Below are 25,580 nucleotides of genomic sequence, written 5' to 3' on the forward strand. Positions count from 1 at the left end.
CAACTGGATCATGGATGAAACCAATCACCATAATCATGGTCCATTTCAATGTTCATACAATAAGATCCCATTGTATGAATGTGAATCAGACTTAGGCCACATCTGCACTGCAGAAATAATGCCGTTTGAAACAACTTTAACTGCCATGGCTCAGTGCTGTGGAATTCTGGGATTTGTATGTTGTGGCACTAGAGCTCTCTGAGAGAGAAGGCTAATTGTGTCATAAAACTACAAATCCCAGAATTCCATAGCATTGAGCCACGAAAGTTAAAGCAGTGTGGATGCAGCCCTTGATTTCTTGAACCTAGGAGGAAAGAGTAAGCAATTGATTATTCCAGTTTGCAAATGTTTGCTAACAAATCCTGTAAAGAAAAGGGATACCTTATTGAGTGAGGATATCTGCTGACTACCTTGGCATTATGTCATCTCATTTATATTGTAGTGCATTTCATTCATATGATATTATGTGCGTATAATATTTCATTCAATTATGTGTAAAATTAGGATATTTATATACATAGAAGTTTACACTGAGGGTTTATTTATTTAGTTAATTTATAATCTGCATTTCTCCTCAGATTTTAATTCCATAAAATTCCATATTTTAATCAACAATAGCATTTTATTACACTTTGAAATAAATTCTCTGAAAGACATGTTTCTGCTTAGGTTACTTTAGTGTCACAACTGTCTTCATTTTTCATTTTGGATTTTAAATAAAGAGATTCTGAGATATGAGTATTTTGAATGAATTTGTCTAATTACAAATACCATAATTTTAAAATTCATTCGAAGAGTATCTTGTTCCCTGACACTAGCCAATCTATTATTTAATTAGAGTTGTTCATATATGTTAAATTACATAACTACTTTAGGGAGTTGTGTGTATGCGTGTGTGTGTGTTTAAAAAATTCTTCCATGGATATAAAGAATTATTTTTTCACAGATAACAGCCCGCTGTGGTTGTTGGCCTCTTGGGCCACCCCATAGGGAATAGTAGAGAAAATGATAGGAAGACTACACTAGTGCCGTGACAGAGAAAAGTGGATTTCTTTGTTATATTAAATTATGCCCAAAATCATTCAGAGAACAGCCTGAAGAGGCTTCATTTCTGTTTGGGACACAGTATGGACTGACTTATGTAGGCCAATCTCTAATCCCATATAGGCTAATTTCTAGCCACCTTGAGCACTGTGTCAGAAGTTAGGTTGGCTATAAATTGAATAAATAAGTAAGTAAATACGTAATAGAGAAGTATATGTATAATGGAAATTATGATCATGGATATATATCCCTGAAGGAGCTCCAGTGGGTAGTCTCTGGAAATCTGAACAAACTCCCTCAGAGTGTAGTGGAGTCTCCCTCCTTGGAGGTCTTTAAGCAGAGACTGGATGGCCATCTGTCAGGGATGCTTTGATTGAGAATTCCTGCATGGCAGGGGGTTGGACTGGATGGCCCTTGCGGTCTCTTCCAACTCTATGATTCTAGGATTCTACTACAGTGGTGCCTCGGGTTACGAAATTAATTCGTTCCGCCATTCCTTTCATAACGCGAAAATTTCGTAACCCGAAATAGCTTTCCGTTAGCGCTGGAAGCCTATAGCATTTGAATTTCGCGCCGAAATGAATTTCGTAACCCGAAAAATATTTCGTAACCCGAAACAGTTTTTGCCAATCCAACTTTTTCGTATCCCGGAAATTTCGTAACCCGCGCATTTCGTATCCCGAGGCACCACTGTAATTGTAAATAAATAAAAAAGGAATGTCTTATCTATTGTAGTTGTACATGGGTGCCCAAGTGACTCTTTCAGTAAGCACTGCAATTTTAAAAGTTTACATTTTCAGTGATACTTTGCATTGGTTGAATGGTCAAAATTGTCACTGACACTTCATTCTGAAACTGAGATTCTAGATGATGTTGAATATATACAAAAATGTAGTACAGCATGTGTACAATCACATTGGATGACAACAGGTCTGTCACTAGAAGAAGCCAGAGACAGAGGTGCTAGTTTTTCAGTTTGATTTGGTAGTGAAATGTTATTTCTAATCTGATGAATGTAGTGCCTGTTTATTTAGACTTTAAGTTGCTGTAAAATTGAAATTGTACATTTCTTATTAGCAACATATCTTTCTATTTCTAGTTAAGAATGACGTAATGCTGCAGTACAATTAAGAAAAGGAAATTAAATTCACAGGAATATGTTTAAGTGAAAGAGACATATAAAGTCATAAAAGTAGGGAAACTCTGAGTTAGGTTTCCCATAACCTTTATAACACCAAGCCTAGTGTCTTAGTGGAGCTTGCTCCACCCACTTCCATTTTCCATTGCCAATGGGCATAAACACTTGGGAGGAAAAGTTTAATGAAAAGGAAACTTTATAAAGAGTAAAGCATATATCAACAACAAGCACAACAAATCAACAACAAGCACAACAAAAATAGCCCCAGTGCTTGTATGTTTCATTTAATGATCTTTAATTAGGAAAGAAAACTTTCTTTGCATCTGAGATTTGCAAAATATACTCTTTCACTTGATGATGTGTGTGTGAAGTGGATTTTTATGCTCCCCTGTGGACCAATTAAAGCCCTATTGCATACAAAGGTGCTTGCTTGAGAACTTGCTGCATCAGTCTTGTGGCTCTGTAGTGTTTGCTGCGGCATACAGAAAAGTAAATGGCCAGATAGGGGCATGAGCTTTACTGGCGGATTCGGGGGCTTTTTGCCAGAGTTGTCATTCGTTGTCATTTTTGTTTGCTTTATCTCCTTTTCAGTGCAGTTTGCACAGTTTTTAAAATGTTGTCTGAAGGGTAAATTTCAATTTTAAAAAGTGCCAATACAGTGTTAAATACTGGAAGGACAATTATTTCAGTTATACTTGAAGAACAGTGATTTAATATGAAGATATAGGCCTGTTACAGACTGCCAAAATAAAGCTGCTTCGGGTCTCTTTGGAGGTATGCTGTTTAAATGATGTATGCATCCTAAGAATCCGGAAGCTGCACCAAAGCTGTACTCCAGTGCTTAGGAATGGAGTGTGGCTTTGGCACGACCTCCGGACTCTTAGGACCCATGCATCATTTAAATAGCATGCCTCCAAAGAGACCCAAAGCAGCTTTATTTTGGCAGTCTGTAACAGGCCATAGAGTCTGTTGGTGGCTGCATCTACACTACAACTTACAAGAACTGCACTGGCTTCCAATTTGCTTCTGAACTCAAGGTCCTGGGTTTGACTTACAAACAGCATGGGGCAGGATATGTGAAGGACTTTCTCCCATATGAATCTGCCAGAAATATGAGATTTTCAGTGGAGACTCTGTTGCATGTTCCAATACCTCATGAAATTTGGTTGTTCTGTATGTGTAACAGGATCTTCACTGTAATAAGGAAGCAAAGACATTTTGAAAATGTTCAAAAACATAGTCAAAGAGATGTTTTTTGAGTGTTCAGAAACCGTGACAAGAACAATCCTGGAGTGACAGGAATCTTAGTTTGGGGCTTTTTCTGCACAAAATCTGCACCTGGTTGTTTTGTGCAGGAATCAGTAATTTCTGTGCAGCAAACAAGGTTTTCTGCATGGAAATAATATTTCAACATATAACTTTTAGTTCATGTGCTGAAAATGCTGTTTTCTGCACACAAAATTCTGTTATTGTGGATTTATTCTATATAAAATTTGTACAGGGTTGATTTGCATAGAAAACAGCATTCAGGATAGTAAGCCGAATCTTCTGCACAGAAATTAATATTTTTACATTGAAATATTATTGTCATGTAGAAGATGCTGTTTTCTGTGCAGAAAATGCTGATTTCTACACATATCAACCTCATGGAAATTTTGCATAGAATGAATTGTGAATAGATTTTGAAAACTGTGTGGTTTTTGAAGACTTTCTCCTAGTGGGAAGGAAAATGCTGAAATTATCCGTTGCTCCCTTCAAGAAAAATTTTAATAAAGAGTTATATCCCTACCGTAGCAGCACTCTGACTATGGAATCCCCAGTCAGTGCTTGTGACATTGTTTCAAATTCTGCCTTCGCATATACTTCTGCATCCCATTGCAGAGAGGTTTTCTTTGTTCTGTAACCAGCTTACTCAAGGTAGATAGCAAAATGACAGAAGAAAATATTTGAGAAGTGGCCAAAAAAAGAGAAGAGAAATTAATAAATAAATGACACCATCAATGCAAGCGAAACAAATCACTCAGATATATCTTTTGTCCTGGGGTCTAAGATATCTCCCAAATGTTCCCATGTAGTGTGTTTATTTTTCCTCAGATAATAACATTAAAATGTGTCTAATTCAATTATTCCCCACAGTATTTGAATGAGTTTCCCAAGACTAACCCAAGTTCAACATGATATTTGAACAGATTCGTTTAATTGCTGATATTAAGTGTCGATCATTCTGCTGTAAGTTGGCAGCATGGCTGGAGATACAAATTCCTCTCTTCTCTATGTCAGACAGTCATTCAATTAACAACAAAAGCTATATTGATACAGCAGGAGCTCATTATAAGAAACTTATTGGGAAAAAGAAAGGGAATCCTTTTAATTCTAATTTCAAACTGAAAAAAACAGACAATGCAAGAATTTATATATATATTCTGCTTAATTATTAGAGTGATGAATACATTTAATATTTTTGAAAAGGATATTGAAACAAAATTGGTGAACATTTAAACTGCAGTTTTGAAAACATTAAAATAATTACTTGCCCAGTTCTCAGTTTCATAGATCTGTATTTTTTTCCTCCTTGTACTCAAAGTATTGGGTTTTACGAGTTACAGTTTGAAATACAGTGCATAAAGTGCTTCTAAGGCACACTCTGTTCAAGCCTAATCTGAAAGTAACTTCTTCCTCAAGGGTTTAAGTAGTAATTCATAAAATGGAAAGAATAATAAATATTGTGCCTTAACTCATACACTAGCACAGATAGACAGATTTTGTACACCTGGGTGTAATTTTAGTTAATTCACACAAGAGACAGGTTGAAAGTTTACTGTTTAGATAGGAGAAAATGGCTTAAATCTCATATTTGCAAAAATGATTACATTACCTTAAATGAAAATGCTATTCTATTAGCTACTTCAATAAGCATTGCATTTAGAAAAGTATTTTAATAAAAAGTTGCCTGAAGTTCCACACAACTTGAAATACATAAGTGAGGGAAAAGTACTTACTTTGATTTAGATGTCTTTTGGTGGTGTAATTATTGGCTTTTTACTCACCTATGTAAAACAATGTACTTTTGTAAATGGATTTCTGGCCACTTTAATCCATTTTTTCTTTTTATTTCTTTAAAAAAAACCAGAAAAAGTAAGCACAGTCAATCAAAGAATTTTAAGGTTTATTTCCTCTTTAGAAATGATTGATAGCCTTTTAGATTTACAAGCTGACAAGTTAAAGGGTGCTATTGGTATAATTATGTACTATATTCACAGTCTTTCAATTTAAATGTCCTTTTAAAACCATGAGATTATCATACCTGTATTTTGAAAAGTAGGCCAGTCAGTTTGGGTTGGTACACAAATTGCTTCCATTAGCCTTGGGACCTATTTGAATTTAATACAGTTTTTTAAAGTCAGTAGTACTTTCAACGTACTTTTTGAAATTTAGGGTAATGGGAACGCATTTTAACTATGGTATGTGCTAACTTTGTTTTTAATGGATGATGGATGTCAGAAACATAAACACTGACTGTTACTCCGTCTATATCTAAAAGTACTTTTTTAAAAAAAAATCTTATTGATATTTTTTTTTTTTTTTAATAAAAAAAAAACATTTGTGTAGTAGGACATTGGGGAACGATGGAATACAGTTTATGTATGGCCAAGGAAGTTGCTTTCATTCCATCTCTCATTGAAAACAATGGCAAAAGCTTCAAAGAATCTATAAATGAATTCATTTATTCACTGCTATAAAGAAACTAGTTAATCTAGAATTTAAGCAGCATATTTGCACCAAGAAAACCATTTATTTTATCTGAGACTTGAACAATAATACGGTGGTGTCTTCAAATCTCTACATTCTTCTACTTGTTTATAAAGAAACATGTGTAATTTAAATTGCAAGTTTCTGGTTCAAATTTAAAACTTACTAGCACCTGATCAAACAGTCTGATAGATAATTCTGCTCTACACTTGGTCTTATTGCATTTTCATATAACACAGAAGGAAAGTGATTCAAGTCAGTAAAATCATCTCTTCTGTGTTAATTTTGCTACTTGCTTTAATAATAATAATAATAATAGAATTATATCTTGCTTTTTCTCCAATATTGGGACTAAACACAGTTTACAACATATTTAAAATAATACAGATTTAAAACTATTAAAAAACTTTAGTTTAGCCTTATTAGTATATGAGTAGTTTTCAAACATTAAATAGACTTCCCCAGCATCCATCTCAAGTCATTTAGAGGGTCATTAGCAATCAGGGGAAATGTCACACATCAGACATTTGAGACTGCAGATTGCAAACTGCAGTGTATATTATTATCTGTGATCCAAAACACATTGCAGAAGTAATCCAGTTTGAGACTGCTTTAACTGCCCTGGCTCAATGCTAGGGAATCTACATTGCCATTCATGAATCTTCTCATTTTAAAGATGTGGAGATGAAATTGAGATGTGGCAGCTTGGACAGTGAGACTGTATTTAAAATGGATAGTGATCTCTAGATATGCAACACTGTGTCTTCTAAATACAGCCAGTAATTCTTGCCACTATGCTTTCTTCTAACTAATTATTGATGCTTAAGTTTAAAAGTGCTCATAGGTGACTGAATGGTTGCGTTTGCTAAGCAGCCTTGAACTCAAATCATTCTGCTTTCACTTAAAGAAATACCTTTAGTTGAAAAATATATGACTGTCTTACATTTGTCTTCCTTTATCAGTGCCTTCTCTTTGGTTTTTACATTTCATGAATGAAGTTTTTTAGTATGTGATCTTATCTTCTGATGGTTGTTTTATTAGTCTGTTGAATTTTGTTTTATTGCATATATAAAGTAAGAAGCTTTTAAAAATTGGAGCGAGGCAAAATACGTACGTGTATGGGTCTTCAAGCTGCCTGCCATTTTATGGTGACCATATGAATTTCATAGGGTTTTCTTATGCAAGGAATCCTCAGAGGTGGTTTTGACAGTTCCTCCCTCTGAAATATAGTATACAGTTCTTGCTATTTGTTGGTGGCCTTAGCTCCCAAGATCATACAGGGAAAATATAGGTTCTGGATGATGCAGGGCCCATCCTCATGAGGGCTATCTAGCCCATTTTAGCACCTCTCCTTTCTGCCTCCCCCGCAGCACAACACTGCATTCCAAAACTTCTTCCACCATTTACAGTGCACCCTTTGTACCCACTGATCCATGGTTCCATGTGTCTTGACAATATATATATTCCAAAATGAAAACCTTTATTTTGCCTTTTTATATACAGTACACCATTTTACTGTGCCATTATATTTAACTGGAACTTCAGCATTCATGGATTTTGTTATCCACAGGGGGTCCTGGAACCAAATCTCAGCAGATACCAATAGTTAACTGTATATGGTCTCTCTCCCTCTCTCTCCCTCTCTCTCTCTCTCTCTTACACACACACCCTGGTTTGCTTTTGTCTCTCAACAACCAATTTTTAATAAGAACTTGTCACTTCATCATCATACCCACAAATTTTGCATTTCTATAGCTATTCATATAGCCTGCTTATAAAGGTCTGTGCCTAGTTACTAGTCCATCTCATGCAGCTGAAGAAGCTCTACAAAAGCTTATGCTACAGTTTCTTTCTCTCTGGGTGGAACAGATGTGCACAAAAGAGTGGCCTGAGTCTGCTCTGGTCAGAAGCAGGTCAGAACCCCACTGTCTGCACGGCCCACTCCCAAGGCAGGCCATAGATGCAGGGACAGACTGACACTGCCAGGAATTGGACTATCCTGGGTCCATTTTGCTCCAGTCATAAGGACCAGAGTGTGGCTTTGGTGTGGCTTCCGGTCACTGAGGAGGCATTTAAACAGCATGCCTCCAAAGTGACTGAAAGCCACTTCATTTGGCCCATCTGTTCAGGCCCTCTGTTAGTCTTCAAGGTGCTACAAGATCCCTATGTCTTTGAATATACTGTTTTGCAAAAAGTCCTGAAATGTGAAAAAGTTACTAACAAATGTGTCCAAACTCTAATAATTTCACCCAGCAGGGAGAAAACATTTGAAATTATATGTGCTTGCAAACAAAAATGAAATGTGACAGTTTCCATACTTAATATTTGGCAGAAAATAGTTACCATTTGGCTAGGATGTCAAACCATCTGAGAACTTTGTATGATAGTAACTGGCTGCATACTGTCCCCCCCCTCCCCTTCATATAGTTCATTTCTTGGGGGTTTCACAGGAAGTAATGATGGCTGCAGTGAGGGCAAATTTGTATTTCACAAGGAAAATGTTTATGATTTTGTTTATAAATAGGATCAAATACATGTATAATCTACAAGCATAAAAGGCTATTTGGTATCTCAGCCCCTCCACAATAAAAAATAATTCATTCCAGCAATGTGATGGAAAACCTTGTAAAGCAGAGTACAGAACATACATCAAAGAAATTTCATCAAGCCATCCAGGAATATAATTGTTGCTTACTTAAATGTTTTTTTTTTATAAAGACCAAAACTTTTTGTCACCTTGTCACAGATACACATACCATAGGCTCACATTTAACCTCAAAGAGTGTTTGAATTTCAGCTTCACAGTCATTGCTGATTTAAGTGAAAAAGAGCGAGGGAAGAGGTTGCTGTGATAGTTTCCAGATATGAAAAAGCATTAAATTCAATAAACTTGCCAACAGAGTGCTTTGTCTCATAGGTTATTGGATAATTATTATGTTTGTTGTTTCAGCTCTGAATGAACCCACCATTGACTATGGTTTCCAAAGGTTACAGAAAGTCATCCCAAGGCACCCTGGTGACCCTGAACGCTTGCCAAAGGTCAGTAAAAAAAAGTGGTGTGAATGTGAATATATCTTTTAGATGCCCACGTCTCCAACAGTTTTGTTTTGTTTCAAAAGGAAATGTTAGTACTGTAGACACAACAGCTGTGTAGAACCAGTGCTTGGACTGAGAAAGTGGAATCTTGCCTACTGCCTTCTTTCCACTGATGCATCAATCAAGTCCTTGCTGCAGAGTCCCCACATGTCCTCAACAAACATGTTATTATTTGCACACTAGAGTTTTGGTAGGGTAAATAACATTTCATACCAACTGAGCTTTCATGATTCTACATGTATAAGCTATAGGCAACATCCTGTCTGGTGTGTGGAAGTCAAAAGATGTAGGTGTGATCTCACACTTTCTCTGCATATTTATTGTAAATACGTATATTGTCTGAAAAATCCTTTTGTGTGTTTATAACCAAATTAAAAATGCAAAAGCATTTGAATCAATGTAACCCAAGGGATACAAGTGTAGCCCAATGCAAATGACCAAGATTATGACATGCAGTCGCCCAATCATTTGTTTGTTTGTTTGTTACCTCTCATTTCCTCTCATTTTCTCAGTCCTAACAAGCTTTTGTGTTGGCATGCACATGTCCTTTATTTGCTGAGCCTATTTTCATTTTCTATTCCTTTTTTTCATATTCTTATTTTATGATATGATAGTGATGTTTGGTTTACATAAGCTGCTTTTGTAAGACATTGAGTATGGTATATTCATTAAATGAACAGGGTAGGAATTCTTGAATAATTAATCAATATTTATGATTGGGCTCATTAATGTGGGTTGAACCACTGTCCCTGCTTTGGGTTACCACACATTCATCTCCTGAATGTGTATGGTGCATACAGAGTCTAGTGCTACTTTTGAATGTAAAAAATAAACTATAGATCATTATGAGAATGAAGTACATCCCCACCCTTCTGCTGTGCCATGAGCAGTTTAGTATTGCCTGAACTCTAAACTGAGGTTAATTTTAGATATAGTTTGTTGAAATGAGCCAAATTCATAATCCAAGGTTTGAAACTGGGTTGTTACATTTATGAAAGAATAATTAAGATAAGCCACAGGTTTTTTTTTCAGATGCAGACATAACAAGGTGCAGTAAATCGAGAATGGAAGTGCAAATTCTAGTTTATTGTTACATCACAGTAAATTATTATATGTCTAGCTTGTGAATACACGGGCTTTGTACTGATTTGTCAATTATTTATTATAACAAACCCACTCACACATAGAGATATCACTATGTATAGAACTCAGTGTGGCATACAGTATAATCTATAGTAGAAAATAAACTACATATTTTCCTTCAAATTTAGACATAACAAGTTGCAATTAATAAAAAATGGACGTTCAAATGCTATTCTGTTGTTCATAATAAAGCCGCCACATAAAATATGTATTTTGTTTACACCAAATCTTTTTACCACCATGCACCTTAAAATACAGATAAATGCCAAAAATGCAGAGGGTTTTTTCTCCCCCAGCAAGATTTGGTAGCATAGCTTTCCAGCAACTAGAATAGTCACAGGTTATGTTATGTTCAGCTTCATAACATTGTACATAATTTCAGTATATATAGGTGATATGATTATTCACCCATGACATAACCCATGCATAAACAGAATATGCGAGGCAACAGAAACAGCATATACCTCATAATGTGTGACAGTTCTGCATGTTTGTATTTCTATATGTGTAGCTATTGAGAAGCTGATGTTACTGACATTTAGGCCATGGTTATACATGATAATGTTAGCTTAAACAGAGTAACAAAAATACTAGCAGTGTTTGAAGGGAAATGCTTCTTTTAAACAGAAAAAGGCTCCACCGTGGATAGTCAAAAGAGGCTTTAGGTTTCCTATGCTGTTGCGGCTCCCAAAAATGAATTGAAATAATTATGTAAGCAAACAGATAGAGAAAACTTAGATTTGGGACTTCGTTATATGTTACATAGAATGGCAAGTTCAGAAGCTCAAGCCATGTTAAAACTAACATCTGATCTAATATCTAAAGTTTCTGTCTCAGCTGTCAACATCTCAATACACAGTCATGGAAGAATCTTTGTGTTTTTGCTTCAGATGTTGAGTTGGAACCTAGATTTCAAAAATATGAGTGATATGGGCTTTTAAAATCTATGTCTGTGTCATGCCTTTATCATACATCAGCTTAAGGGTGTCTGGGTTTGGAGTGTGATCTAAAGGCACAAAGTCATGTTAGGTATAAATAATGTCACCTTTTCTATTCAAGAAACATGAAATGCATTCATATGTTTGTATCTGGACATTTTGAGCTGAATAAATGTTAATGCTTAGAACAGGACTTCAAAACCTGCAGTTTCCAGATATTATTAAGCCCTAACTCCCATCAGCCTTAATAACATTTCCAGTGGTCACAGCTGATGTCCCACAGTATCTGAGCAGTCACATGTCCTCACCCCTGACTTATTGGACACATAATTGCAGGATCCCATGAGGAAGACTCTTTGGCATTAGATTATGCAGACCATAAATAATTGGCATCTGGATTGTGTTAATTACTTATAATGGATGCTATAACGACAAAAATGTTAGGTAGTCCTTTTAAAATTCAGTAAACATGGAAATGATGAAATCCTATCATAGTGCTAAAGCACTGAAGGTGTTAGATATACCTGTTGTATCATGCTTATGATGTTTAGGTATAATATTTTATTTGTTGTGGTGTGTCATCAAGTCATTTCTAGTTTATGATGATCCTAATGGGGCCCTGTTACAAGGTTTTCCTGGCAGGATTTGTTCTGAAAAGGTTTGTCTTTCATTACTCTGAAGTTGAGAGAGTGTGACATACCCAAGGTCACCCAATGGGCTTCCATGCTTGAGCAGGGATTGAAATGCTAAAACCACTACATCACATTGGCTCCCAGTATATTATTACAAATTTTAAAAGTGAAATACAGGCGTACCACAGTTAACAAAGCCTCTAATTAAGAAGCTCCCTTTTATAAAGTCTTTTAATGCATGCTTAGTCATTTCCTGCTAATCTTCTGATTAGCTGTAAGATTTTTAGCAACACTGGCATCAGGAGAATGCTGAAGGAGGGATGGAGAAATACAGATTTTCAGCAGTGTATAAAGAGTTAAAGCCCCCATATCCACTGCCAAAATCCAAACCTGGGTCAGGGCTTCTGAGACCTAGTGGCATTTTTCTGAAGGAATTGCATTGCCCTGTTGTTGTTGTTGTTCTTGTTATTATATCTTGTCTTTTTCCCAGTTTAGGACCTAAGGTGCTTTCCAATAGTTTTGGGGTTGATTTTTTAAAAAACAAAAACATAGTTTCACAAAACACAAAACTTTAAAAGTGATTAAACTATACAAAAAATTAAATCATTTAAACATAAACCATTAAACACACACACATACCACAACAGAACAAAGATAACAAATAGAGTCCAGCACAGTATATTATTTAGGTGGGCTGGGTCTTATACAATCAGTCCTCAAAGGCCTATTGAAATAGAAAGGTCTTCACCTGCCTACAGCAAGAGTAGGGAGGATGCCAGTGTAACCTTTCTGGGAAAGGAGTTTTAGAGTATAGGAACAGCCACTGAGAAGGCCCTCTCCTGTTTTCCTGCCAGATGCACCTGTGAGAGTAGTGCAACAGAGAGAAAAGCCTTCTTAGCATAACTTTAATGGTGGTTTAAAGGCAAAATACATACAAAAATGCTTTGATGATTCATTTATTAGTAGAGTACTTCAATTAAGTTTCTAAATGACAGTGCAGTCTCAGGCTGACACTTAACTTGTCAGCAAGCCAAAATTAGGTAAGGTGGCCAATTTGCTAGTTCACGGAGGCCAAGATTAAGGACCATGTTCATGCTCTGAGAGAAGAAGGTCACAACCATATTCAAATTGCTGGCTAGGAGCTCTTGTCTCTTTGAAGGTCTGCAGAAATACAGTATGTATCCATTCCAGTGCATTTTCTAAGTGGGTCATTGTTTGCTCAGCAAAACATCAGAGCAGATGGTGTAATTTGGAACTGATGGCAAAACTTTAATATATGAAGGACAGCAAGAATAGCATAGATCCCTTTGCTATATTATCTGCACCTTCAAAATGTTCTACTGGGGCTCAGGAGCCAAATTGTGTCATCACTGTAGTAGTAAGTAATAAAATAATTGTTGGTGCTTTCTGCTGTCCATTGTAATGATTGCTTACTGCTTGTCATAATGCTTGTGGGGCAACCATTGTGAGCATCAGTTGTCTGTGTCAGGACTGAAACTTTGCATATATAAAGCCATATACAGTACTCCCTCCTCTTACGCGGGGATCTGTTCTGGATCCCTCTGCGTAAGGGGAAATCAGCGTATGCTGAAGCCCCATATTAAGAAAAGTGTGCCCCATTACTTCTTCTGGGGTGCATGCCCCATTACTTACTATGGGGCTTCAGCATATGCTGATTTCCCCTTACGCAAAGGAATCCGGAATGGATCCCTGCATAAGGGGAGATCACACTGTGGTGTAGTGGTTTTAGCATTTCAATCCCTGCTCAAGCATGGAAACCTATTGGGTGACCTTGGGTATGTCACACTTTCTCAACCTCAGAGTAATGAAAGACAATCCTTCTCTGAACAAATCTTGCCAGGAAAAACTTGTAACAGGGCTCCATTAGGGTCGCCATAAACTGGAAATGCTTTAGCACTTTCAGTGCTTTAGCACTATGATAAGATTTCATCATTTCCATGTTTATTGAATTTTAAAAGGACTACCTAACATTTTTGTTACTTTTTCTGGGGTGCACGACGAGCTCTTCCGGCACGGCTTTCAGCATATGCTGAAAGCCGCGTATGGTGCACCCGCATGCATCCCTTTGTGTACCAATATATAAATGGGTTAGTACTGTGTGGTCTAATACAGAATTGAGCAGAGTGCTGCCCATAAACTATGGACCCTATTGCATGGGGTTAAAAGCCCGGCTTAACTTTCCCAAATTCAGCATTAATTCAGGAGGCAGCCAGTTCCTAACACACCTAAATTGCTGCCGAATCACTACCTGGGTCCATCTCGGATGCAGCCAGAGATCTGTAAGCCACTTCCGTGGCCATTTTTAAAATTCAAAAGCTTCCAACTTCTAAAAATGGCCACAGACGCAGCATAGATGACCCTGGCTGTATCCAGGACGGACCCAGGCAGTGATTTGGTGGTAATTTAGGTGTGATAGCATGAGTCTGCTTCCAGAAATAATGCTGAATTTGGGAAAGGTAAGACGGTCTGTTAAGCCCATGTGATAGGGTTCTACATGTAATCCCCAATGCCATTTTTGAAGCCTGTGTGCCCTCCTGATGTCGTCTTGTCCAGGAAAATGCCGATGATGATGATGATGATGATGATGATGATGATGATGATGATGATGATGATGATGATGATGATGATGATGATGTGGTGTCCCCCAGGTCATTTGACATTGCACACCCCTGACATAACATGCTAATTAGACTGTAGGTTTAGATCACACCACATAAAATACAAATCATAGCAAGCTGCCTTATATAAAACAATTCACCAGAGTGTTTTCTGCATTTGTTTTGCAGCAACTCCCCAGTATTTTGGACATGTTTCAGCCCTCTGCTCTAGGAGCTGAACCTGTGACCTCATACATGCAAAGTATATACTCTATGACTGAGACATGGTCTGTCCCCTTGACTGTGCTGGTTTTTAAAATTATTGTACACACACACACACACAAACACACACACACACACACACTGAAGTGATGAAGCCAAAGGAAAAATACCAAACCTATCTATGAGCTGTTTTCTAATAGCAGTTGTCCTTTTGGATATATAGTGTTGTATGTGTATGTCTATGTGCACATGTATATGCTGCAGTTTTGAGGATTGCAACAAAGGCTGCATTTGTGTATTTTGCTCCATGGAGCTGAAAATATCAAGTAAATTGATCCTGTGGGAGTAATAAATACACATTACTTTATCTTGTACTTCGTGTCTTATACCCCTGAGCCTTGATAGAACAACACCACTTAATAGACTTAAAAAAAGAGTAATTACAGTCATTGGTTGTGTGATTTTTCAGCCCTTCCAGCCCTGCCTGACCTTCTAATTTAGCTCACCGTGTCTAACTAATGCATTTATATTCATCTTTTATGAAGCATGTGTAGTACAAAATTGACTTTGCAGCCTTTAGCAAGCTATCTTACCAGGTTGAGAATCTGGTTAGCCTTACATTTGTACAATATATCTGTGTGTGTGTGTGTGTGAGAGAGAGAGAGAGAGAGAGAGAGAGAGAGAGAGATGCTGCTTTGTGATCTCATTCAATTATTTCTTTTATGTTTTGGAAAATATAAATAACATTTATCCTACTTTCCACCTACCTTTTAAAAAACTCTACACATTTCATTATTTACAGCCAACCATGCATGCAAAAAGATGCAAGCATTTCTAAAATGATTACCACTAATGTTTCTACTTGTCAAGAGTGCTTAAATTTCCCTGCACTTTGTCTTAAAACTTATCACTGTTACCTTTTAAGCATTACTGTTATAGAAGATCATCCTGGGCTGATTTGTAAACATGGCTGACAGTTTATGATGAATGATCTCGCAAAATGTTCAGCGTGCTTCTTTGTCACATCCGTACATGTACACATTAAGGATTAAGGGAAGACCAGAGGAATCCCTGCTCTGAAAAATCCTTGAGCTAGAGAGCACACAGACAAATCTCTCTCCTGTGTTTTCTCGTAACTTCCTCCCCAGTTCACTCATCCAGTGGAGCACAATTGTTCTCTGTGCATTTCTTTTCTCACCATATGGTATCCTCATTACCATACTCTAAGGGTCCATATGGGGAACTTGTGAAGTGAACTGTATTCATTTTAACTGCCAGATGAGCAGCCTTTTGCTTTGCAAGCTTAGCTTAAGTCATCTGCTGCCTTTATGTTGTTATGGCAACACAGTACCAATAAAAAATTCTAATCTACTGTAAGTATCTCGTATCACAGTATTTTAAATGCTTGCTGTAACTGTCCTCTAAAGTGAGGATGCTTGTTCTTTTAGTATGACAAAGGGTTATTACCAGCTCCAGCAGGTGGCAGTAAAGAAATTATCCCCTTTTTTCCCCCTTGCAGAAGAAGTTGTATAATTACAAACTGGCATTATACACACACTTGTCAACTGTTCCTCAGAATTTTGTTTAAAAGCATGCCTTTATTTTGCATAAGATGTATAACAATGCCTAAAGAATAGGTTTGGCTAAAACCAAACGTTGAAGCAGACCTTGCTGGAATTGTGACGCTTCAATAAACAAGAAATCCGGTTGCTTCTGTGTGTGTCCCTTCTCTGTTTCTGGATTACTCATCCTAATACAAGGATAATTAAGAGTTCCTTATAGTAGGCAACAGCAGCCTTAAATATAAATCATTTTCACCTCCACAGGCCACATGATATGTTGCATCTCTGTCTCTCCGACTATATTGAAAGTGAATGTTTGTAGTCTCACTTCATCAGTTCACATTAGCCTCATGCTGAATATTTAAACACAGAACAATTTGAACACACCATGAAGAGATGCACTTTCCATTGGAACTGCAAAAGCTCATCCAATAATAATTTAGTAAATCAGCCATTTAGTGGCTCACTTGTACTCTACATTGTGCCAAATGTTATTCAGCTCAACTGTGCATGCCAGCTAAAACTGAAATTCAGACTCTAGTCATGTGGCGGCACTCTGTTGCTCATTGGAGAAATGAAACAGAAAATCTTCTTTCTATCAGAGTATTTATGCTTAGTGATTTATCATAAATGAAGTAGAGTGACAAACACAAGCAGGAATCACTGCATGTGGTACCATCTATTCTAATTACACTAATATTGTTCAAGAATGTTTGTATATGTATTCAATGAGCAGTTTAAATATTGCATTCATAGTATTTAGTCCTCTACAAATATCAGTAAGAAGCACAAGCTGAACAGCTGTAAGGAAGGGTAATGGAATCTCTAAATTTCAGCTCAATGCAAAGAACACTTTAGTTGAATCGACTTGAAAAATCATTTGAGAGGCTGACTTCTATGAACATCCAAGAATGCTAGGAGTTGTTTTTTTTAACCAGCATAGTACATGGTCTGCCTGTCTCATCATGAATGAAACAAATGCTGTTTGAGTATCATACATGCTAATTATTTTATTTATTTATTTATATTATTTATTGGCTGACCTACAACAAGAAATAAACTTTGGGCCTGTACAGACCGGCGCTTTGTGCTGGCCTGTGGGCAGAGTCAGTGCTCAGTGTCCTGATTACACTTGCCCTAACTCCGCCCCCATGGCACCATGATGGTGTGCACCGCTCCAAACAACATGTGCCATCATAACGCACCTCCAGCACTGTGTCCAAATGATGCAGCACTGAAGGGCTGTCATAGAGCCACACTGCTGAGGCTATGGTGCCCCTTGGAGGTTGCAAAAAAGAGTCATGGCTTTTTGCATCCTCCAGAGGCTGGATCGGGGCTGCGGCATGAGGTTGCCACAGCCCTGATCCGGCCAGGAAAGGGGCGGCCTCCTGCCACCCCTTAGGGGCAATCTGTACAGCTCTTAAGTCTTTGATTGCTTTTATATGTTCTTTAAGAGCTGGGGGTCTAAAGGCTTCCTGGCGAAACAAATATTTTGCTAGGAAAATAATGATTAAACTGAAGGCTGCAGACTTTTAACGAAGTTAAAATAGCATGTTATTGCTGCATTTCTCATTATGAAGAGCACAAGTAAACAGGGGATTACAAAAGGCAAACTATCTGAAAGCTATCTTAAAGTTATAATCATAGATTCTCCCAGTGTGGAATGGTGCAAGTGCTGATTAGCCTTGCAACCTGGCATTCTTGCATAAAGGGGGCAGAACCACTACATGTATGTGTGAAAGCTTCCAGAGGCTCTTGAAATCCAAAGTACACTGGGTTCCACACCACATAAAAGCTCTGCATACACTCCTGTCTACACGGTAGCCCAGTCTGTGCAGACTTTTCTGATGAGTGGATAAATGCTAGTTGGTATGTGCAGTGAAAGACAGTGTGATGTAGTGGTTTGAATGTTGGACTACAACTGTGGAGATGAGGGTTAAAATCACTCTCAGCAGTGGAAACCCATTGGGTGACCTTGGGCACATCACACACTTACAACCTCGGGACGGCAAAGGCAAACCTTCTTGAACAAATTTTGCCAAGAAAACTACATGATAGGGTTGTCTTAAGGTCCCTATAGGTTGGAAACAACTTGAAGGCATGCAGAAAGTATGTGCAGTGCCATAAGTGCACTGCTTAATGCAGCTGTACACAAATGTGGACAGAAGACATGAGTAAGCTTTCTGGATAGGACTTCAGAGAGCATTCATACATAGCAATAGCAGCTTCATTTATATACTGCTTTGTACCACCTAAGCAGTCTCTAAGCAGTTTGCAACTGTAAGCTAATTGCCCCCATAAGCAGGTTACTCATTAGCAACCTCGGAAGGATGCAAGCCTGAGTCGAGCCTGAGCCTTTAGCTGGTATTGAACTCACAACCTTATGGTTTGTGAGTGAGTGACTGTAGTACAGACATTTAACCACTGCACCACCAGGGCTCACATGAGATATCAGGATACTAGGAGAGTCAATTAAGGAGGCATGGAAATGTATATCTTTATAATACAATTTATCAGGGGATTCATTTTTACATTAACTCTTTCATCTACCTTTTACATTACTCCATATAAATCTCTATGAGTTGAATCACTTTGTGACCCATAGTATGCTCCATGCACCATTTAATGCATTACATACACCATATAATCAACCTTCCCATTTTCAGTGTTGGTGTAAACCTACTATCCCATCCCTATGGACAGTCAACCTGCCTTGTTTCTAATTTTTTCAGCAGTTGTGACAATATTGTAGAATTTTCCCAGATTTGTATCTCTTTTGTAGAATAACTGCCACAGTCTGTTCTACTAATTAAGTATTTCAGAACTGTCAGTCTTGGAAGTTATTTCTCAGAGAAGAAGTGCCTGAAACTATAGGGTTGCTAAGCATTTACCATAGGCTCATAACACTACACTGTTGGTATTTTAGCACAGCCATGTAAAACTCCATTGTTGTGTGCTGAAGCTTAAGGGTATAAATGGATAATGTGATGAAATACGAAGATGAAATATGATTATTGCATAGTTTTCTTAGCATGCTTCCAACTGCACAGTAAATGGTTCTTCTTGTTATCATTTCATGAAGGAAGCAAGAAATGATGCAATATCACTGTCATGATTATTTTCCTAAAAGCCACAGGGTTTCACAGTCAGTACTTAAGCCTGTCACTTGAAAACTGGCCCTTTTTGGTTTTGTTTCTTTTATATAAAAAAGGAATGGGACCACTAGGAGGCCATGCTTAGTGATCCATCACTGTAAAGTCAGCTGTCCCAGCCAAGCTTCTCAGAGGTCACCCTATTGAACTATCAGCTCTTATAACTATTATTGCTTATGGAACAGTAATTGAAGTACCTGGTAAAAATTACCAGGTTTAATTAGCAATGAACAATTTGCATGCAACATAATTTGAAACCAAAGCATTCATTTTATAACACTTGGACTAATTCATTTGTTAACTTTCTAATATCCATAATTCTTCAATGGTATCAACTGCAACTCCGACAAAATCTTGTGTCTTTATCCTACTTCCATTGATATTTTTTTCCCATTAAGGCAATAATCATGCTTCCCCTCCATTCTGTTGTAAAAGTCATTTTGCTTGCAATGATATAACTCTTTTAGACAGTAACATCTTCTAAGTACCACAGCAAGAAAGCTCAGGCTGCCTTTTAGAACAAAGATGTATATATTCTGACTTTGCTGTAACCATGGCTGAAAGAGGATATTCATACTTTAGGTGCCAGAAAGAATGCATGACCTGGATGACATAGTGTGTGTGTGTGTGTGTAGAGAGAGGTCCAAAACACACTGCAGAAATTGTCCAGTTTGAGATCACTTTAACTGCCCTGGCTCAATGTTAGGGAATCCTGGGAACTGTAGTTTATTGTAGCACCAGAACTGTCAAAGAGGCAAAGAAGGCTAAATGCCTCACAAAACTACAGTTCTCAGAATTCCCTAGCATTGAGGCTGGGCAGTTAAAGCGGTCTCAGCCTGGATTATTTCTGCGGTGTGTTTTGGACCAGAAAAAGGATCATTTTAGTTTTCATTTTTAGTTGTTAGGGTGTTGTACATCACCCAGTGAATGTTAAACCCTATTATAAAACCCCCAACAAAGAATAGCTGGACAAAATTCCATTTAGTTGTTTTTATTATGATATAATTAATGAAATAAAGAGCCAAAGAAATAATGAAACTATTGTTGGCATTTATTTTATTTCTTCTTTGAGCTGTGCTTGGATAACATGCTGTTTTAGGTCAATCCCTTTCCCCCTTCTTCCAAGTGTTCTCATATGCTGTTATGAGAGCGCTTGGCATCTCTGCTACCATTGAGTGAAGATGCAAGAGGAATATGAAATGTAGTGATTGTTCCCACAATGCTGAGCTCTATCTGGACTATTATCAGGTGTTTTTATAGACCCCCGATATTTCTGAGAAAATTTAATTTATTGGTTTGGGTAACTGCTCAAGACATCTGCTTAGTGAAATTAGTTACTGCCAGATTTTTAGGGCTGCTTAGATGTGTTCAAAAATTAATCATGTCTTTCTCTTGCTGATAATAAGAAAGTAACTTGATGAAGTGCTTTAACAACATAAGGCAGGGAGCACTCCAGTAAAATAGGTCTGCTTGAGCTGAAGCCTCTCTGTGCAATAAAATACTATTAAGTCCTTTGAACACAGAGTTATAAAACATAATTGTTACACATTTGGCATTTTATGCTTCCCTAGAAATTACCACTTGGTATCTAGATGTAAGCTGTGCTCTTTCTTTTCATTTCAATTGGGTCTGAAGTGGTCCTTTATTGTAATGAGAATGCCCCTTCTTAGAGACTTTTTTTAAATTATGCCTATGATAAAATGTAAGTGAATGTACTCATTTGTAGAGGTTATGATAGAGCAGGGTGTTTTTTTTAAAAAGCACATGCTCTAGTATGAAAGCCTCCCCAACATTATTTTGCTCGTTGTTGCAGTATTTTTATGCATTCAGCCTGGGCAAAAGAAGCAAAATATCATCATAGGTCAGACAATCAACAGCTTTTTGGTTTTCTACTTTTATAAGCTCCATTTATTTAAAAAATATGGCAGTTATGTGTCATCTAGCAAGAATTTTCTCTCTGCTGAGATTTCTTTCTCAGAAGACCTTCTTTGGTGGATACAAAGCACGACTTTAATCTAAGCTCCTTTCTCACTGCAATTTTATACAAAATGCTTAGTGGTTTATGGCACAAAGACTTTGAAAATATTATATTCCAATTTGAACGTCCAGTTGCTTAGAACATCTTGGACAAATGGCCATTGAATGCAGGGACATAATCAGTACACAAAGCGATTTCCCTCCACTTCAATGTCCAGGTATCTAAAAAAGTAGATTAACTGGCCACGCCAAGAATATTGCATACCTTCCACAGTTTCCTGCCTCTAAACACAAGGATCTATCCATCCTTTATCTGGACACTTTATCTTTCTGACAACAAACTGCACTTATCTGCTTGAATTTTTTGTGTACTGTGAGGGAAAACAGGGTGGTTCCTCTAATGTAGAGTACCATTTTAAGCAACATCCTTCCCTGCAAACCCCCCCCCCCATTTTAATTTTTAAAAATAGGCAACACATACCTTGTTTTGGATTGTTCCCTGTCCTAATCCAGGTCTTCTCAAACAGAAATAAAAGTGATGATAGAAATGTTAACTGGACATTCAGCAATCGGTTTGACAATGTTGATAACACCCCTATAATCTCAGTTTAGTAAGGGAAGTGGCTTTGATAGAGATGATGTGGCAGAAGTCCTCTCTTTTCCCACACTGTGGGCATTCCCACTTCTATTGGTCATTCATTTTGGGTTTCTTTTGTTAACTCCTGAATGCAGAGAAGTACTAGATAGCTTTAGTTTCTCCAAATCCTATTGTTGTTCTTTGTTCTTCTAGCTATCCTTACCCCACCCCCATTATTAAAATTAGTTTGTTTGTTTTTTAATGACATTTTCTATTCCTCAATCTCCATGTTGTCTGTGGCTCATTCGTCCCCCTTTGACTCTATGAGAGGGTGTTGAAAAGTTCTCAGCCTGACAAAGAAGGGAGCGACCTAGAGCCTTGAAATTTACATACTTTTCTACATAATCACCCCAAAGTTTGATGCACATGGCATATTGTTTCTGAAGCCCCTCCTCTGCCCAAATTCTGATCCATGGTCACTGAAATACTCTACTGCTGCTGTCACCCCTGAATCATTCAAAATGTCCTTCCTTTCAAACTCTTTAAGATGTGGAAACAGAAAATAATCTGATGGAGCAATATCTGGTTATTAGGGTGAATGGTCTATATGCTCAAAGCCCACATTCATACATTGTCCTACCGCCCTTGATATTTTTCCTTCCATAACTCCTTTAATCAGTCCAGCAAGTTATAGTAGTATTCTGCATGAACTGTTTGTTCCTTCTTAAGATAGGTAGTCATCAAAATACCTTCCTTATCCCAAAAACTGCTGACCTTTGAGTTTTGAATTTCGTTGGCCTTAGAAAACCTGAGTGCAACCATTGCAAGAACTGTTGTTTGGTCTCCAGACCATAGCAAAGTCACCCTGTTTTAGCAACAGCAATAGTGATGAATTATCACTTGATCACTCAGAAAGCTGCAGAATTAACTTGGAGGTATCCACTTGATTTCATTTCTGGTCAGCATTTAAACATTTTGGCACTCACTTGGCTGACAGCTTGCGCATAGCCAACTGCTCTTTCTGGTCAGCATTTAAACATTTTGGCACCCACTTGGCTGACAGCTTATGCATAGCCAACTGTTCATGAATTTTACACCCAGTGCATTCCCAGGATATCTCAAATATATAAACAATTGTTTTAGCTGAGATTCAACAATCGGCCAAAATCAGATCATGAACATGTGCAACAATTTCAGGAGCTGATATTGTTGCAGGGCTCCCAGACCTTGCTGTAACTTCAGTCTCAGTATCTCCACACTGAAAGTTGGCACACCACTTGTTTACAGTTGAGTATGATGGGCACTTTTCACTTAATGTTTATGCCATACATTCATGAATTTCCCTTGGAATTTTCTTCCACAGGAACAGGAACTTCATGATGACCTAGAGCTCAACACTTGAAAATATGACACATTTAATTGACATGGTTCTATCAATGATTTGAAACACTTTAGAAATTAGAGCCATGATTTTGCAAATTGGCAGTTTGCAATACAAAAGAACACTCGTTCAAGCTACAGGGACAAAATTATGCTCAGATTTTGGGAAGTGGGTTGGCTAAGAACTTTTCAGCAATCCCTGGTATTTCTTTTCTGTTCTTTAGGACACACACACACACACCACCATGATTTCAGGAACATTACTTCTCACTCCCCTTCTCTCCATGCTGATCTTTTGGATGCTCTGCATGCTTCTATGATTGTGTTGTTGCTCCTACAGTTCGAGTAGCCCTTATCTGGAATTCCATAGTCTAAAATACTCAGAAATCCAAAACTGTTCACATGAGTAGCTGAGATAATGTTATCCTTGCATTCTGGTAGTTCAGTGTATACAAACATTGTTTCATGCACAAAATTATTAAAATGTGTATAAAATTACTTTCAGGCTATGTGCATAAGGTGCATATGAAACATATGTGAATTTCATATGTAGGTTTGGGTCCCATCTTCAAAATATCTCATTAGGTATGTGCAAATATTTCCAAATCCCCCCAATCCAAAATCCAAAACATTTCTGGTCCCGAACATTTTGGATAAGGGAAACTAAACCTGTGTTGAACAGCTATTCTTTGGTGTTCATTCCAGCCATCCAGGAAGTACAGGAAAAACAGAAGTTAGTGGTCAGATATTATGAGTTTGGTATTCATTTATTGACATGTTTTTCAGTAACTGACATAACTGATGTTCACTATGTGGTGGAGTGGTTATATGTGCACTCAAACAGGCCAAACTCACTGCTGGAGCCTAGGTCATGCATAAATGCTTACATTAGTGTTCTAGCTGTAGGCTATGTCCTTCAATTTGGATGAAAACTATGGGGGCTATTATGGTTCAGAGAGGCTTTAAATCCCCTTGGTTAAAAGACTGTTTTTTAAGGGGGTATAAGAGAGGAGGAAGGTTATCTGGCTTAATAATGTTCTTATCTTGCTTTAACATACTTTGACATCAATGGGCCTACTCAAGTGTTGAAGGTGACAACTACAAATTACTATATGTGAGCAGCCATGGCATAGTTCAATGCTGGAAAAAAAACATGGTGTGGGTCCATAGGAAACTTTGGGGCTCTACAGTGGGATGCCACTCCTTTCCTGGCTGGATCAGGGCTATGGCAACCTCACACCACAGCCTCAATCCAGCCTTTGGAGGGTGCAAAAAGGAGTGCTGCTTCATCTGGATGCAATGTCAGAGGCACACCATGATGCCGTGTGCCGTCTGGAGCAGCGCATGGCATCATGGAACCTGGGGCGGAGTCACAGCATGCATCATCAGGATGCTGTGCCCTGACTCCACCCACAGGCCGGCCTTTCAGGCCAGTCTGTATAGGACCATCCTCACCATAATCTGTTATATGATCTTTTTGAGTGGATGTTCTGTTAGAAAAACATGCACTCTTATGCTGAGATGTGTGGAGGCTTGGCTGTTTAGTTTAGTTTTCAGTGTAGTGCTAAGACCTGTGTACCTATGATCCTATTATGCATGTGTCCTTCTAACAAGGTCTTTAAAATGTTGGATTCAGTGATGGAAGTTAAACAAGAAGTGTAAGGAGCCAGACATGAGGAAACAGAAAGGAAATATTTGGGAACATCCCAATCATAATATCCAGAACAGGCTTCATCAGGAAAAGGCAGGGTACATGTAACAATTGGTTCTTCTCAGTACTGAGATCATATACTTTGTTTTTGTTGTTGTTGTTATCAGCTTTCAAGTCTTTTTTGACTAAGGCAAACCTATCATTTTTTTTTCAGCCTTCCCCTGAGGATGAGAGCATATGACTTGCCCAAGGTCATCCAATAGATTTCATGGCCAAGTTGGGAATCAAACCCTCATTTCCAGAATCATAGTCCAACACTGAACCATTGCACCATGCTGCCTTCTTAGTTTTGACATTGGCCCATTCCGCACAGGCAAAAAGTACATGCTCGGCACATACTAGGGTTAGAAAGGGGCATCCTTTCCAGACGCCCCTAACTCTAATATGCGCCGAGCATGTACAAAATGGTGGCGCCCATTCTACATGGGCGCCACCATCTTGATGTAGCGAATGCTTAGCACCCACACATCACAGCGTCATTATGACGCTGCAAGTGCGCCATTGGCGCTTTGTGGCATCATAATGGCACCACAAAAAAAGCCGCTTTTTGCGGCTTCTTTTTGCTGCCAGAGCAGTTGCATGGTTTGGCCGCTGAGGCTGCTCCACACAGCAAATGAGGGCACCGGCAGACCACTCTTTT

The 25,580-nt window shown here is 38.0% G+C and overlaps 1 protein-coding gene across 4 annotated transcripts in view; it reads left to right on the forward strand.

The window, feature by feature from the left end:
- The window catches only part of EBF1 (EBF transcription factor 1), a 496,283-nt gene that overhangs the window by 431,377 nt on the left and 39,326 nt on the right, over positions 1-25,580 (forward strand). For all 4 annotated transcript variants that reach the window (XM_042449790.1, XM_042449793.1, XM_042449791.1 and 1 more), the window contains exon 11: positions 8,883-8,971. In XM_042449790.1, the coding sequence (XP_042305724.1) occupies positions 8,883-8,971 (89 nt within the window). The remainder of the gene's footprint in view (positions 1-8,882; positions 8,972-25,580) is intronic.

Source organism: Sceloporus undulatus, chromosome 2, assembly GCF_019175285.1.
Source record: "Sceloporus undulatus isolate JIND9_A2432 ecotype Alabama chromosome 2, SceUnd_v1.1, whole genome shotgun sequence".
NCBI lineage: Eukaryota > Metazoa > Chordata > Lepidosauria > Squamata > Phrynosomatidae > Sceloporus > Sceloporus undulatus.